Source organism: Lissotriton helveticus, chromosome 9, assembly GCF_964261635.1.
Source record: "Lissotriton helveticus chromosome 9, aLisHel1.1, whole genome shotgun sequence".
NCBI classification, from domain to species: Eukaryota; Metazoa; Chordata; class Amphibia; order Caudata; family Salamandridae; genus Lissotriton; species Lissotriton helveticus.
This window is the reverse complement of record NC_136070.1, coordinates 267,581,496-267,597,966: the sequence shown is the minus strand read 5'-3', so window position 1 is coordinate 267,597,966 and position 16,471 is coordinate 267,581,496. Positions and strand designations below refer to the sequence as shown.

Here is a 16,471-nt window from a genome sequence, read left to right as displayed (position 1 = left end):
AGATGGTATGTTCCTGCACGTGATGACTGGGCTCACTCAACTCAGCCCCCCACCCCCAATCTCTCGCACAGGGACTGCTTCTGTCCTAATCGAGGCGACTGCAGCATGGCTCCAGGTCTGCAGACAGAAAGTAAAGGTTCCCGCCCTCAAAGGTTTATGAAGCCCTCCACCCCTCTCACACACACCCCCCTCACATTCGGCGGTGCTCCAGGCCCGCTCCTGTAGCTCGAGCGCCGCTCCCCAGCACTCGCCAGTCGCCACTCGGGGGTAGCCGAGCTCGCGCTCTCTCTCTCTGGCGCGCGCTCGCGCTCGCGCTCTCTCTCTCCCTGGCGCGCGCTCGCGCTCCCTTCCCCCCTGCCCCTCGCGCGGGCCTCAGACAAGCCCAGCTGACGTTGTTTGTAAAAAGCCTCCGCGCGCTGCTGCAGCTCTTCCTGGTTCCCTCCCAGCCCTGGGCTGTGAAGCAGCTAGTCATGGGGTTGCTATGTTGGTATTTCATGCTTAAGTGACTGAGCTAAAGCAGCTCTTGCGTAATCCGGACTGTACACACACTCAGCAACGTCTGAGGCAAGTCTTAACCGTGCAGGAAAAACAAGGAGGCCTCGCCGCAGGGCAGGCCCCGCGTGCAAGCAATATGCAGGCAGACATGCTGCGATGCGTAGGCTCGGCTACACGCACGTAAGCGTGTGAGAATATAGCTCTATAGGGGCTCTGACCGAAACCACTTAGAACGAAAAAACGCGTCGAAGCACAGAAGACTTGAACGGACAGTTACTCACAGGAAGAAATAAAATGTACGCATCAGAACAGGCACCTAACGTGAAGATCCGGGCAGCTGGTACACAAACCGGGGAATAACTCACTAGCGTAGCAAAGATGCCATGGGCCTGGTTTAAGAAAGGAAAATAGCCCCTCTGACAGCTGTTCAGATAGTAAAATACAGTAATTATCGGGTGCAATGGGTCCCGGTGTCACTGCGCCTGCTACTCCCAATTGTACTCCGCCCCGAGGTTACACAGAAGCGTGTATAGATTTGTGCAGGCAAACACAGGATACGACATGCACGCACAGTTACGTGCAAAGGCAGGCCCGCAGGGGCGGGAATACACACGCAGTCCTGCGGAACAGCTGTGCAATGCCTCAACAACAGCAAATGCGAGTTGTACGAAAGCCAAGAACGGAAGTCTAAAATGGTTTGAACTCTTGTGTGTGTGGGTGGGGTGGGGAAGGGCGGGCGGTAGCCGCCTATTTCTTGATTCTGTGCTCCATACTAGAGAGCGACAACAACAACTGGGTTTTGAATACACGGAAAAGACACTATTTGAGCAGGACCCCAGACATCCCTTGTATTGGCTCCGAATGCTGGAGCCGTTTGCTGCCCTGGCTGAGGTGACCCATCTTCCCCACTCCAGGTCATTACGGACACGGTCTCCAGTCCTGGAAGTTTGCGCGCGAGCCTAATGCATTCTGGGTGATGTAGTCTTGTTTCACTTTCTTTGACCTTATAAGTCAAACACACTGGAAAATAATGGTCTGTAGTGGAAAGTGTAGGGCTGAAGACAGTGTCCATCGTGGTGTAGCCCTTGCTGCCATACAGGCTAGACTGAACAGCGGAGAAACTCGTAATTCCCTTAACCCAGCCAGTCATCTCTAAAATGTCACTCATGTGGGTCTACTGATCCTCCATCCACTTGGATCTTCCTACTTTTTCCGTCCTTCACCCTGGCAATCTGTCCTCAGTCAAACAGGACCTACAAACGAACTCATTCCAAGCCTGGGCCCATCAGCGCTCCAACCATGGCCCTGAGGATGTATAATTTCTCCTTTGCCTCCACACTTAGTAGGCTTCTGAGGCTCCCAACCCCCCTCCACTACCTGTGAGGCTGTAGTGTGCTGGCAAATCATAAAAATGGGAAGTAATGCAGACCCCGCCGAAAAACATGAGCAACATGTAAACAGGGCAGGTGGTCAGGATGCATCTTCCAGACGTAAAGGTAAGAAATAGACCACCTTCTGCTGTGCAACTCCACATCTGAACCACTCCACAGGATGTGGAGCAGCCCACTGCATCAATGTGCCGAAATCCCTGCGGTTTAGACAATGAGACATTGTCTCCCCCTTTGGAAACTGAGAATGGTTGACGGCGTGAGGAAGTGTGTGGTTTAAAACAATGGAAGAAAGGTGTGGGGACATAAAGGAGGCAGAAAGAGGGCAGAAAATGTATTGGAAAGGTTCAGAAAGAGAAAGGAGGAAATTTATTGGCAAATGATACATGGGTGGTAGTCTACCAGGGGGGAAAATGCACCCTAAAGCATGAGAGGAACCATCGACTGTGGAAAAGGAACACATAGTTGGGTTAAAAACCAAGAAATGCCACAGAGGTGGATGCAAAAGGGATGATTGTACCTCCAATGCAAGGAAACACAGAGAAGACCACTCAATCACCAAGCTCCACCTCGACCTGTCCACCAGGCCTAGGTTCCAGTGGAGGTGGGACCAGCTGTTGCAGGTGAGAACTCTTTCCTGCTGGAAGGTGGCATGACGCCAGTAGCATCGCCTGCCTTCGCCTGGGATAACCATGTTGCTCTCCATGCTGTGAAGGGTGCTCTGTACAGAGTAATGCACCCCATCCCAAACAGGCAGACAAAGGACACAAACACACCAAACACCATAACCCAGACATGGGGGGGGGATGCTAACGGTGATGTATGTACACGACACAATAAAACTCGAGTATCATATATTATACGTGCTTTGTTATGTTATCAGGGATTTATATAACTCTGTGTGTTGTTATTATGGCCTCGCATCGCTTTCATGTTTGGGTACCTCTACATGGAAAAACTGCCACGTATACACCAACACACCACAACTAAGAAACATAGATACACATACATGCTACATCTCAAACATACAGACACCCATGAAAGTCCTGATAGACCAACATAGGGAGAGACAAACTCACACACAGCTGCACAAAAACACTCACCAATAAACACACGTTTATGAGTTACCACAATCCAAACATAGAGATTAGGTAAACTGACACACACATAAAGTAAAACAATATAGCCAAAAAAGAGACATGGGGATACACCCAAAAAGACAGTCATGTTGACGTACACACAGACTTGCGAGTCCTAGCTCAGACGGAAAAACAGGGATGCGCATACTGACCTATTTGCAGCAACACGCCACCGACTGTTACTGGAATACAACTCTAACATGCCACCAATACCTCAGACAGATAGACACTACAATAGACACATTGAAGTACACTTGCATATTCACACAATAACGTACAAAGGCTAAGTCCAGGGCCACTGGAATTATGTGGCAGGGCTAAGTAAACTATGTGGCAAGAGAAGGCAAAATCACATCAACTCACCACAACTCAAACAGACTAGGTAAGAAGATAGGTTGATAAGCACAAGACCTCAAACATCCATACAGTCACATATCACAGCCTAAATAAAAACACGAACAACACACACACATCTACGGAGGTCAACCAACCAAAACACAGATACCTGAAAACAAACACTCTCGAAGATACACAATTATACATAAACGCACACACAAAAAGTTAGACAGGGAAACATACTCAAGGGCACATAGTTGGACACAGACTTATGTATACACAGGGAGATGAACCCACACGGGTGCCACAACAGAGACAGTTGGGCACACAGCTATCCTATTAAAATTGCTCTTATTCCAGCCTTAAAAACACACACGCACATGTGCTACCACAGTTTTAGACAGGCTAGTCATGTTGCCAACAACTGTACAGAGATGTATACACATTGTTACACAACACACACATGCACTGCGTCTAACATCGCTCTCTGTAACCTCTAGTGCAGCAGGCGACCCCCACCACGCACGCACCCTGCCCGTGAACCACCAGATTGATAAGACAATTTGCTTTTCCAAACTGTTTAGGGTTGGGCCGGGGAGGGGCCAGCTGATGCAACATGGTGCATTACTGCACCTCTCTGAGGGCAGATTATATCAAAGGTGATTACTGACTCAGGATAGTTTAACCCTGGGATTACCAGCCAGAGACAGGTGGGGGGTAGGGAGGGGCAGCGAGATAAGGAGAGATGTTTGTGTGTGTCGAAAGAAGAAAGAGGCAATACAGCAAGGTGGGGCTGACAGAGCCCATAAAAGAAATAAATATTCAAGAGCAGGGTAGCGGTGACAAGCACAGTATCTCAGGCCAGGCGAAGGGGGCCAGGGGACTGCAGCCAGGGTTCACGCGCCTCGGAGGGGCGCCCAGCTTTTTCCAATCCATAATGCGTTCACCTCAATGGGGCGATATTTACTGTAACCTTTGGAGAGCGAGGTCGCCCCCCCTCCTACCTCAGTGTGATCTATTGCACACAAACACCTTTTTGTGGGGTGTGTTCTCGTATGAATCCCAGTGAAAGGCAAGAGAACAGAAGGGAAATATGATAGGAGCAAGGGCAGAGAGAGGGCGAGGAGAGAGGGAGGGACACATTGGAAAGATGAGGAGAAAGACGGGACGAAATAAGGGTGGTGAGGCATAGGAGGGAGAATGAGAGAATGAATTAAGTATGTCTGGGGATAGAGAAAAGAGGGGAATGCGAAAGAATGTATGCATGGAATAGGGACGGAGGGGGAGAGATGGGGGAGTGCGAAGGAGAGAATATAGAAGGGGACAAGGGATTGGGAGAAAAATGCGGCAAAACGAATATTAACTTTTTACATCCAACGCCTCAAACCGCAGTGTTGTTCCCTTTAAGTGAATCCGAAAAACAGGGGTAAGAAGAGAGCACGTGAAAACTACCAGACATAAGGAGACAGAAGCTAGAGAGTGGGGAGAGGCTATGGGCGGAAAATGAGAGCGGAAAGGCGGGCGGGGAGCGCGAATTGTCGAAGGAAAGTCAAAGAGAGTGGGTGAAAAGGACGGGGGTGCGAAGAGAAGCTGTGCGGAGGAAGGAGGGAAGCGGAGACGGGGGAGGGGAGAGAGAGAAGAAAGCAGAGCAGGGAGGGTTTAGGAAAACAGAGTGGAGGAGTGGGGAGAAAAGGACGAGAGGCTGCGGGGGTGGAAGGAGAGGAGGGAGGCATGGTCCGACAGGAGCGGAGGGGAGCGAAAAAAAAATGAGCGGCAGGGTGGGAGAGAGAGAGAGGGATAGAGAGAGGAGGGGTAAAGAGCGCGGGAGGCAGAGACTCTGTTACCAAACATGGCGCGTGTGCAATACGAGACGAGCGAGCAGCGAGGGAGGGGTGAAGGACACTGCATAATTTGCTGAGGTTGAGCAATGCTGGTTTACAAATGTGGGCAGTTTGTGAGTAACGTCTGTTCCAAAGCACGGGGAAGAGATGAAACCATGCCAAGAAACTCGAGGCTCGATTCTCCATTCTGCTATTTTCTTTCCTTTTCAGCCATCTCCTGACGTTGCCTGGAAGGAAAGGGCCGGGTGCCCCATAATGGGGTCTGCGGTGGGGAGTTATACCGCACACAGCTCTCACAAAACGGCACGGTTCACTCCCACGAACTTCTGCAAGCCCTGGAGAACCAATTATGATGAGAACTGGATTAAAAACAGAAGCAATATGCTTTACCCGGGCAATGAACAAGTAGTTCCCGTACCAAATCGAAAGAAAAATAGAAAATTCCTATGCGAAACAAACACACAGATGAAAAAGCATACACCTTTTCCCTACATCAATGGAATTTTACTTTCACGCCAACACAAAACATTTCGCAATTTAACTATGAACAATCTAATAACCGCGCAGAACCAAACTCCAGCTGCATCAAAAAGAATAATTTAAAAATTGTTGCTCCGGTTCGTTTGAGGGCCTTTCCACTTTCCAGACCAACGTTCAAGGAGCCTACTTTGGAAATGTGCTAGAACGTCATAGAAATGGTTGTTGACGCACTACACATATGAATAACATATCATAATAAAAATAGTTCAGATAACAAAACATGGTTTGGGTCCCAGTGGTGTGTTGTGGAGTTGGCCAAATGCGTCCTCTCCCTTTTGAAAGAGGACTGGATATGCAAAGCGCACAGCACTCCTTTTCTAGGTCATGAGCGCAGTCCAGAATCCTGGGAGCCTATATAGATTCCAAGCCGGCTTCAGTAGCAACCTGAAGTAACTACAAACGTACAAGTTTGCTGTATATCCGCACTGACCAAGAGCAATATGTGCCCTTTTTTCAGATGATGTATCGATGTCTCAGAGCAGACAATAAGGGCTCATGATGGGTTGGAGCGATTGATACAAAAAATTGATTTTGAGCCTCTAAAATAGAGATTTAAGGATTTTGAGGCCTTGCGATTGAGAGTTGGGGGTTTAGAGGTCAAATGTTTGAGGTCTGAGGATTTCAAGGGTCTGAGGTTGATATTTTAGGATTTGGATGGCCAAGGTTTGGACCCAAGGATGGGGAGCACCTAGGTTAGAGAGATGAAGATTTGGAGATCCGAGGTTTGAAATGAGAGGATTTGGCAGATTGGAGCCTTATAATCTGATAGAGCAAAAAATAAACCTCTAGGGTTAGAGAGTAGATGGTTTGGAGGCACTAAAAGCAAAGGGAGGTTCTGCGAGCTTGGGGCCCTGAGATTGAGATCTGAGAATTTGGAGAACTTTATTTTGAGAATTTTGGAGGGCAGGGTTTCAGATTTAGGATTTTGATGATCTGGGTTTGAAATCTAGAGATTTTGTGAGTTTATGAACTGTGAGAGCAGTGATGAGCCGTGAGACTGAACTTTGAGGATGTTAATGTTCTTTAAAAAATCTGAGGTTACAAATGTGAAGTGAAGCCAGTCTGATGATTGGAGGGTGTACATGGGAGATTTGAGGATTTGGAGATTCATGGATTGAGATCTGTGGATTTGGAAGCTTTAGAATGGAGACAACATGATCTGAAGACCTTGATGGGAGAGCTGTCAAATGTCCAGTTGTGGCTGGCTGTATATTCAGGCTACGTTAGTTTCATACAGTGCTGATAACAATCTTGCTGTAGTGCTCTTTAGGCTCTACACATACAGTGTACACACACACACTTAGAGACAAACCAAGACATACATGCAGTAAGACACACAATCATAGCGTTACAGGACTAAAAAAGCAAACCTCTCTACACAAAACAAAATAGACAAAATGTGCACCTAGATGCAGAGGCACACAGATACATAAAACCATAGAGGTACAAGCAGAAAGACACCATAAACGCACACACAGGACACACAACCATAAAGCAACATACATGAACTCAGACTGGCACGAACATAGACCAGAACACATAAAAACAATATGTACCAATACACTGACAAACAGGCCCGCACACAGGCATAGAAAAATTGCATAGTCAACCACAGACACACAGGCCTGAGCACACGTAGGCACAAACACATGCTAGTTACGTTGAATCTGCTCCCTCGTTGAGCCATTTAGCGACCTTCAAGGGCGGTGAACACTAATGTCTGATAGCAAAACATGTAAAGAAAGACAACCCCTGCACCAGCCTGCTGTATATTTCCTGTGCACTTTCTGCATAGAGCAGGCGGTGCAGAACTCTAAGCACCTGGCTTTCAGCAGTCAGAAAAGGGTTTAAGTAACGTATTTGGAGCCCTAAAATGCGACTGCCAGATGGGAATGGAAACTTATTCCTCCATGCAAATGATGGGGGGAGTTTAAACTTCCAGTAAGGCTTTGCTTCTTCCCGACCACGTTTGCATAGAAGACATAGAAACAATGTGATATGATATCACACAAAATGGAGGCTGGCTATAATGTTTCACAGGGAGGCTACCCTCTTGAGCAAGGGCTGTCTGGGTAAAGTGCTTGGACACATTGGCACAACATGCTATGGCGTGAGCATTGTCATCAGATGACAGCCCCCCCCACACACCTGTAACACCCTCACCATAATTTGAGTTTGAGCAGACCATCAGAGAACAGATGCCCCTCCTAGGTACCTAAATGAGGGGTGACTTCATGAAGGTGTCTCTTCGTGTGAGGATGCAATGTACATGCTTTATGTGTGAAGGATGTGAGTGTGCTTGTGTCTATGAGGAATGTGCATAGCTTCAAATAGCCCCCGTCATCAGGGTCCCATTGAGTCAGACCTGCTTTCAAGCCAGAGCACTTTGCATGTTGGAACTTGTAGTTTGGGTCTTTCTTACAAGTGTGGGATCACATGTCCCAGCATGCCTCTTGCTAGTGCCTAGATCACCAGGATTAGCTAAAGGGAATCCTATTTGAATCCTGTGTGTCTGGAGGCTGCATGAAGGTTTGTATGTCTGTACTTTGGGCATGCATGCATGCATCGATAACTATAAAATGTCTGCATGTAATGAGTTTGTCTGTGTGAAGTCAATCATATGTCTTTTTATAGCTATGCCAGGGGTGTAATGCAGGCCCATGTAGCCCCTGCGGGGCAGGAGGACCCAACCCTTCATGGGGCCACATTCAGCCCAAGGCTGATGAACATTTGTGAGATATGGGAAACTTGGGCCCATCATTTTGCTGTACGGCATTGGGTTTGTATGCATATATAGAGAGAGTCTTTTACGCGCAGTCTATATTAGTCGTCCATCCTATGAACTGATCTCCTTCTTTGCATGTTAAGAAGCTTACTTTGTTTAAAGGAGGGGGGGGCTCTGTGGTGTCTATTTATTTAGGTAGAGCTGTATTTTTCACTGTGTCTCCTTTGAGTTCATTTAGCGTGCTGGGGAGACAAAGTCAGCTACTCATATCTATGTGCCTAGTTCTTACTTTTTTTTCTTTTGATGTAACATTTGTAAAGAGCTCTGATACCATCACTGGGTCTAGTTCGTGCTATCTAAAACTTTAATAATAAATAAAGAATGAGGGGAGACAGAGTCCAGCTGGGGAGGACTGGGCCTGGTCCGATACTCTTCAGTTACAATCCCGGGGTGTGAGGTTTCGGCAGATGCACACTGAAACAGTTTTTTCAAGCATTTCCTGGAAATATTGTACTTTCACTGAGCCCTGATGCTTGGTTTATGCGAGTCCTAAAGTGTGCTCTGCATCCTCGTGATCTGCACCATTGTTTAGGTTTGTTAAGTAAACACCGTTTTGATGTCCGCCTTTTCCTCTGCGTTGTGGTGCCTGTCAGGGCCAGACTGTGAACCCCAAAAAAGCCTGGAAACTTTGTCGGACCAGGCGACCAGCCCTCGAATTGGAGGGGGGGGTGCAAGTGTGAAGGACTGCTGCTTCTGTTGCTGGGGGGCGATTTTTCGGCACTGCTGGATAACAGCCCCCACCCTTCCAGCCTCCCATGGAAACGCTCGATGCACGCAACGGCCAGTCCAGCCTGCCGCCAGTGCGTTGATGTGAGTGTGGTGCCCTATGTCTGTGTGAACAATATTCATTATTGTCGTATTTGGTTGTTTTCGTTCGTTGTGGTGCGAGGAATGGGGTGGTTGGAGCGGGATCTCTTGGTGGCAGTGGCGCCTGTGCTCCGCGTGTCTACGTGCCCAAGGGCCTTCGCGTTGGTTGCGTGTTTTTGTCGAAGTCTGTAAGGCTGGGCGTGCACTGCTGCTCTCTATAAAAACTCCGTCGGCAGAGGGCACAGGCTCTCCTGGTGTTGCACAGACAGCGCTTCCTGTATGCGGGGGGAAGGGAGGCTCAGAATATTTCTTTGACTCATTTCATCACCTAGTTTTGAAATACACACACACAACAGAGGCAGGAGGGCGGGGCGGCAGGCGCATGCGCAGCGCGCCCCGGCGGCTGTTCTGGGCTGTCACTGCTCGAGCTGGAGAGCGTGGCCGTGACGTCACGGGCCGGCCAGGTGGCATTCCGAGGAGAGAGAGGGAGACACTGCGCATGCGTGGCCCCAAGCGCCGCCAGAGAGAGAGAGGAAAAAAGAAACAAGAAGCTCCGATCCGAACGTTGAGCAACAATCGCAGAATTCCAAATCGGAACGTACGGAGCAGGATGTGAGCAGCGCGCGCCTCGGTGTAGCAAAGCTGCAGATAGGGGGGACTGAAGCGTGCACGCCCCCCCAACCCCCCCTCCGCTGTGCACGGCCGTGCACTCCCAGAACTGCACGGACCTCGGGTCTGTGCCCCCTCCTGCCTTCAGACTGCACGGACTTCTGGGCTCTGCCCCGTGCCCCGGGCTGACCGCTGCTACTCAAGGACGCCCCCAGGCTGTGTACCACCACCGGGCCGTGGACCCCCGCCTTCGCACTGAGACCCCCGGAGGAGCCCCGCACTGTGCACCGCTGCAGAGAGCCCGCAGCCCAGGGGGCACCATGTCGGCGGCGCAGGTCTCGTCCTCCCGCCGCCAGTCGTGCTACCTGTGCGACCTGCCCCGCATGCCCTGGGCCATGATCTGGGACTTCACGGAGCCCGTGTGCCGCGGCTGCGTCAACTACGAGGGAGCCGACCGCATCGAGTTCGTCATCGAGACTGCCCGGCAGCTGAAGCGGGCGCACGGCTTCCAGCAGGACGGGCGCTCCCCGGGACCCCCTCAGCCGCCCACACAGCCCCCTAAAGCGGCGAAGGAGGCACCGCAACTCAACCACGTGGACAGCAAAGCTGGACTGGAGCGCTACTCGCTTGGGGACAGGACTCCACGTTTTGACTACCCACCCCAGGCGCACCCCATCAGCGCCTCCACTTCCAGGCTCCCCAATGGGCTCGGCGGCCCCAATGGCTTCTCCAAGCCCTTGCAGCAATCTGAGGACGGGCCCCCTGAACTTAACCGGCAGAGCCCCAACTCGTCCTCATCCTCGCGCCGTGGAGGGGCCCCTCACCTAGGTGGACCTCTTCAACCCAGTGCCCCAATGGCTGTGCCGCCCAACCTGCTTCCACAAACTCTGCTCAACGGGCCCAGTGGTGCCAACCAACATCCACTCAGCCGGCCCCCACAAGCCCAGCCGCCATGTGACAAGAGGCCAGGCTCGGTGTCCGAACAGGAGCTGAAGGAGAAGCAGCGCAACGCAGAGGCCTTGGCTGAACTCGCTGAGGGTCTCCGGGGCCGTGCAGAGGAGTGGGCTGGCAAGCCCAAGTCAGTGAGAGACACACTGTTGGCATTGTCATCCTCATGCCCGTTTGATGTGAGGTTCAAGAAGGACCATGGCCTACTTGGCCGTGTTTTTGCATTTGACGCAGCACCTAAGCCTGGAGGAGGAGGGCCAGCACCAGAGCATGAGTTGCGCCTCTTCATTGAGTACCCGGCTGGTTCACTCAGCGTCTTTTCCAGTGCCTCTGGGGTGGCACGGCAGATGTACCAGGACTGCATGAAAGACTTTGGACGTGGCTTGTCTTCAGGTTTCAAGTACTTGGAGTATGAGCGGAAACATGGTTCTGGAGACTGGCGTCTGCTTGGAGACTTGTTGCCCGAGGCGGTGAGGTTCTTCAAGGAGCCCGTGGGGCAAGACATGCTACCTCATCCCTGGTTGGATGCGGGTTGTCCGGTGTTGCCTAGTGCATTGGTCAACTTACCGCGTATGATGACTTCTTCAACGGCACGGAGTGTTGGGAGGAAGAGGAAAGCTTCCCCGGAGCCAGAGTCTGCTGATGGAGCAGGCCTCAAAATGGCGGAGGAGCAACAGCGGCAGTGGTTGGCCAGTCAAAGCCTTGGTTCAGGTGGCTATGGAGGCCCACAGCCTCCTCAACAACAACCTGCACCACAGGCCTCTGCTTCTTCACATAGGACCACCCCAACTGAATCTTCGGCCCCAGTGCCACCAACACCTCAGAACGGCCAGTCGCCTATGGCAGCCCTCATGTCGGTGACAGATACGTTGGGCACTGCGCATTCCCCGAAGGATAGCGGCTCGGTGCACTCCACCACCTCCTCCACCAGCTCAACAGCATCTGGGACCCGTAGGAACAGCAGCAGTCCAGTGTCCCCGGCCTCTGGCCAACGTCGACTCCCCGGAGCCCCTCAGTCGGGCCCTCCTCCTCCTCACTTGGGCCTAGAACAGCAGCAAGGCCACCCACAGCAGCAGCAGCAGCAGAACATTCCGGACTCGCCCACCATGGCCAGCAGTGGTGCCCTGTGCTGCACCATCTGCCACGAACGCTTGGAGGACACACACTTTGTGCAGTGCCCATCGGTGCCCAGCCACAAGTTCTGTTTCCCCTGTTCTAGGGAAAGCATCAAGGCACAGGGTGCCACGGGGGAGGTGTACTGCCCCAGTGGGGAGAAGTGTCCACTGGTTGGCTCCAATGTTCCCTGGGCCTTCATGCAGGGGGAGATTGCGACCATCTTGGCTGGGGACGTGAAGGTGAAAAAGGAAAGGGACCCGTAAGGCCTGGAGCCACATCCAAAGACCTGCACCCTTTTTCCCCATAAAGACATATATATCGACCCCCTCCTTCCCCATTACCCCAGGGACTTTCAGCACCGACCATCCAAAAAAACCACAAGACCGTCGGCACACTCAAGACCCCGGAGACCTGTTCCCACAGCCCATCACACCAAGAGCCAGGAGCTTTTCTTCGCCCTACCCCAGCATCTGGTGGCAACCCAATATCACCTGACCCTCAATACCTCACCCCTTGAAGACCCAAGAAACTTTCAAAACCCTGTCCCCCATTCCCTTGCTCAATAGCGAAGGACACTCAAATAGTGCTCATTAATTAAGACCCAGTAGAACCTCCTAGCATAGTAACTGGTAACCATCTACTATCTACTTCCTCATTTAAAGCCCGCTCAAGACCCATGATAGTCAACGCCTGCAGGTCTGGTTAACTCACCATGCCTCACGAGGACCCAAACACAGAACTTTAGCACATCCACCCCGAACCCCGGAAACCCATAACACCACTCATCATTTTAAGGAGCTCATGGGTGCTCAATCTCTTCGAGACACAGATTGTCTTCAACCTCCCCTCTCGCCCAACAGAACCTAGACCAGTGAGCTGGTCAGGGTCCCTCCCTTGAAACTGGAACGCCCTTGGCACCCCACTCTCCCATCTTAGGAGGCATTCATCGCCTCACTCCACCAACCACAGACGACCCTCCATCCAGCAGGACAGCCACAGCACATTACCTACCCCAAAACACAGATGTTGGAAAGACAGACTACTGCCAAGCGCAGGTCATCACTGTACCCCTAAATACGAGCACCCTATCCATGACACCCTAGACTGAACAGAGTAGTCAGGCTGTCCACCATCGTCAAAGCAGCCCCTACCACCTTTCCACAAACACACACCTAACCAGAAACCACCCTCCCCACTGTTTTCTCCACACCTAGACCCCCCAGGGGATCCCTTGGGCTTCTCCGACCCAGTCGGCCACGTCTGCTACCTGCAGTCCACCCACCTACCCCAGCCACCCATCCGATCTTCAGACCACCACCCCCTTTGAACTCTCCGGAGCTGTACAATTGTGAATAGAGCTGAACAGACACACGTCACACACAAAGTTAGTCTTATGTATGGACATTATTTTCGTGGTATGTTTCTATATTTTGAAACAAAGGTATGTAATCTTCATTTGAAGGATGAAGCTGTTTTTTTTTGTTAAACAGATTATACGATATTGTTTGGTTACAAGACCTGTGATCATTTTTTTAATCGACCTTCTCCTTCCCTTTATATTTTGGTGGCAGCATTGACTAGGTCCAAAGTTTACGGCACTTAGCAACTTCCTGCTGCCAGGGTGTGTATTTTTTAACGTGTAAATGTATGTGCACTTCTGTAGGGGAGGGAGACGAAAGAAAAGAAAAAACCTCAAACATTTTTTTTTCTTGCCAAGGCCAGTGTGAATGCCTCCCGTTGCTTTAAAATGGTGACAGGTTATTTTTTTTGTTTTATTTTTTTTCTCCTGGTGTTTTTTCGCCTTCCTCACCTTTGATGTACTACTCAGCATTGGTGGTGGGGGTTGGGCAAAAGTTATGGGTGGGAGGTTGAGGAAACATTTTTTTTTTCAAACTAAACTTCATTTTATCCCTTTTTTGCTTTAATGCACGGTGCTTTGATCAGTAGAGCAAAATGCTGTCTTGTACATTGAAAATGAAAAAAAATTAAGAAACCATACTGTTTGTCCTTTATACATTTCTGTAGTTAACAGATCACTGTAACGTGCCTTGGAGCTTTAGTAAAATTGTAATAAATTCAATTGATATTACCGCTTTCTGGGTAGCCAAGTTTCATTTCATGGAGCCTTTGCCTTTAGCACCACAGAGCCCTTTGCAGTGCTGCTTTTCACTCTTTGGAGGGGGTTGCGTATGCATTTCTCCCCATTGGTTTTATGGTCTCATATTTCCCTGCTGCTGGCAGTCTGCCCGCAGCAGCAGCCACCTTTGAAACGTTGCAGGGACAGCGCTGACTCAGCATATTCTGTTTACTCCCCTGCCTTTGCACCCAGTGCCTGCCTTCTCGTCTCTTTTATCAATGTAGCCTCTGATGTGTTCGTCAGAGACGGGGTTGGCGGTTTTTTTTTAATTTGTTTTTAACGAAGCTGAATATTGTATTTTTTTCTTTTACTGAGCCCTGGTAATTTTATATTTCGCCTCACAAAATATTCACCGGATCACAGCAGTTAGAAGAGAAAAAAAAACACTCGTATGGTGCAGAAACTAATTTTGGCTGACCCAACCTCCCTCCCCCACTTCAGCCACCCTCGCCCCCAGAGAAAATGTGTGCCCCTCGAGGTTGGGGGAGAGATACGTTCTATTCGAATGGTAACTTGAAAGGCAAGTGTTTGACCTGAAAATACACACACGACATGCCAGTCTCCAATTTTTTTATTTTTTTTATTTAACTGTCGAGATTTGTGTGGAAAGTGTTTGTGTGGAAAGTGAGCTAGTTTAGAAAACATGATCGGATATCATCCGTTTGAAAGACGATATTTGGACGAGTACAGGGCGAAATTCCACGTTGTGGTTGCTGTGACCTTAAACAAATCGTGATCGAATTGTATTGGGTGGTTTAAATGCAAATAAGTGGGAGGGAAGTAGGTGGTGTGTTTTTGTATTAGACCAGGATACTAGAGGGATATAGGGATGCTTTTGGAAGCTGAACTACCGACAACATACATTTTTAGATCACCTTGAAAAGCTGCAAGCCCCTAAATGTACACTTTTTGAAAACCAGACTCCGAGAGCACATCTACAGCAAAAAAATTTAAGAGGCTGATGGTTCGAGCGAAACGAACGATGATGGGAATAGTTTGAGGGGAAAAGGGAACAGGCTTGCTATTGTCAGCAGATAAGTACTATTATAAAACACTATACTGGCTCTTTCTCAAAAGAGGCTTCCAAATCCCTGAATAAGTGGGGGTGTCGTACCGGTGCCCCACCTTCACCTAGGGGACCTGGTAATGCAGCAGCACGGGAGGAGATTTAATATATCTGGGTACTAAACCATGTAGTTTGGACATAGATAATCATGAGGTTCATATGCCCAAGAACAGTGGTGGTGGTTCCTGTACCCAGGGACGGGAGTTTCAATGATTCGGCTATAGAATTTCTCTAGTGCACGAGAACTGATTACCCAGCGACCATGCAAACGATTCCAATTTACAGTCTTTGAAAACAAATAGCTCTTGCATGGATCTGTTAAAAAACCTGGCATGGATCCAGGTCTCCTGGACTGGCAATGGCAGCCCTGGCTTAGTGCATAGGTTTATTTGCCGGTTCTGGAATGCTAAAATCGTCCGGTGCTTTCAGAACCCCCAATAGTAAGAATGCAACGTTGTTGCAAGGTTGCAGCGTTTTAGCAATGGCTCTGGCACCGCCATGATAGATTCAACACTGATGTGGGGGGAGGGGACTGGGGAGTGGAGGCGAGCCAGCAGGATTAATGTTTTAATTACATTTCCCATAAATTGTATTCTGCATGCTTTGCCTGTGCAGTCAGGAGGAAATGCGTGGTAAGGTTAAACAGAGATCAACAAGTGGAAACCAACCCCCTCCCGGCAGCCCCCTTCTTTCGTAATGTCGATCACTTGGACGAGGCATGTTTTTTCGAGGGAGAAAGTAGGAATGAAAGCCTCCAGCGTTGCTTAGCTACAGAAATGCATAGCAATTACTATGTGCTAAATGTCTTGTTTATCCCCCCTCACTTTGAAGTGCACGTGGTTTTATAGTTGGGTGCTTGGGGGTTTAGACCGGGATGGTTTGAGGTGCTTATGTCAGGGCTATGGTTGTTAATTTACTGTTGTCTGGTGGTTGGGTTTACACAATATGGAGAGTGGATTTCTGGATGATAGAGTGGCCAGATAGTTGGAATCCTTGGTTGGAGGTTGGCTTTTGCATGCGTCCAAAGGTTGGTGTTTCTCAATAGGAGGCAGTTTGTGGACAGCATGATTAGGGTTCATGTGTTCCCAATGGTTTGATGTTAAGGCTCACTATAATCTGTACTGGGGGATAGTGGGCGTGGGGTTGATTTGGTGAATGGGTGAAGACTGGGATTTGTAGATGACAAGATTTTGGAGGATGATGGAGTCTTGTGTATGAATTACATGATTGATGTTTACTGGTGTGGCCAGTTTTTGGATGTTGA

The 16,471-nt window shown here is 49.7% G+C and overlaps 1 protein-coding gene across 1 annotated transcript; it reads left to right on the top strand.

The window, feature by feature from the left end:
* The first annotated feature begins 9,597 nt into the window (after positions 1-9,597).
* Positions 9,598-14,093, top strand: IRF2BPL (interferon regulatory factor 2 binding protein like). The gene has a single exon (XM_078659948.1). It carries the CDS (start codon positions 10,261-10,263, stop codon positions 12,265-12,267), a length of 2,007 nt encoding a protein of 668 aa, XP_078516074.1. The 5' UTR covers positions 9,598-10,260; the 3' UTR covers positions 12,268-14,093.
* The last annotated feature ends 2,378 nt before the right edge of the window (positions 14,094-16,471 follow it).

Bases quoted from the DNA above. Each gene is read 5' to 3' on its own strand.
- IRF2BPL (XM_078659948.1), top strand. From the start codon at position 10,261: ATGTCGGCGGCGCAGGTCTCGTCCTCCCGCCGCCAGTCGTGCTACCTG.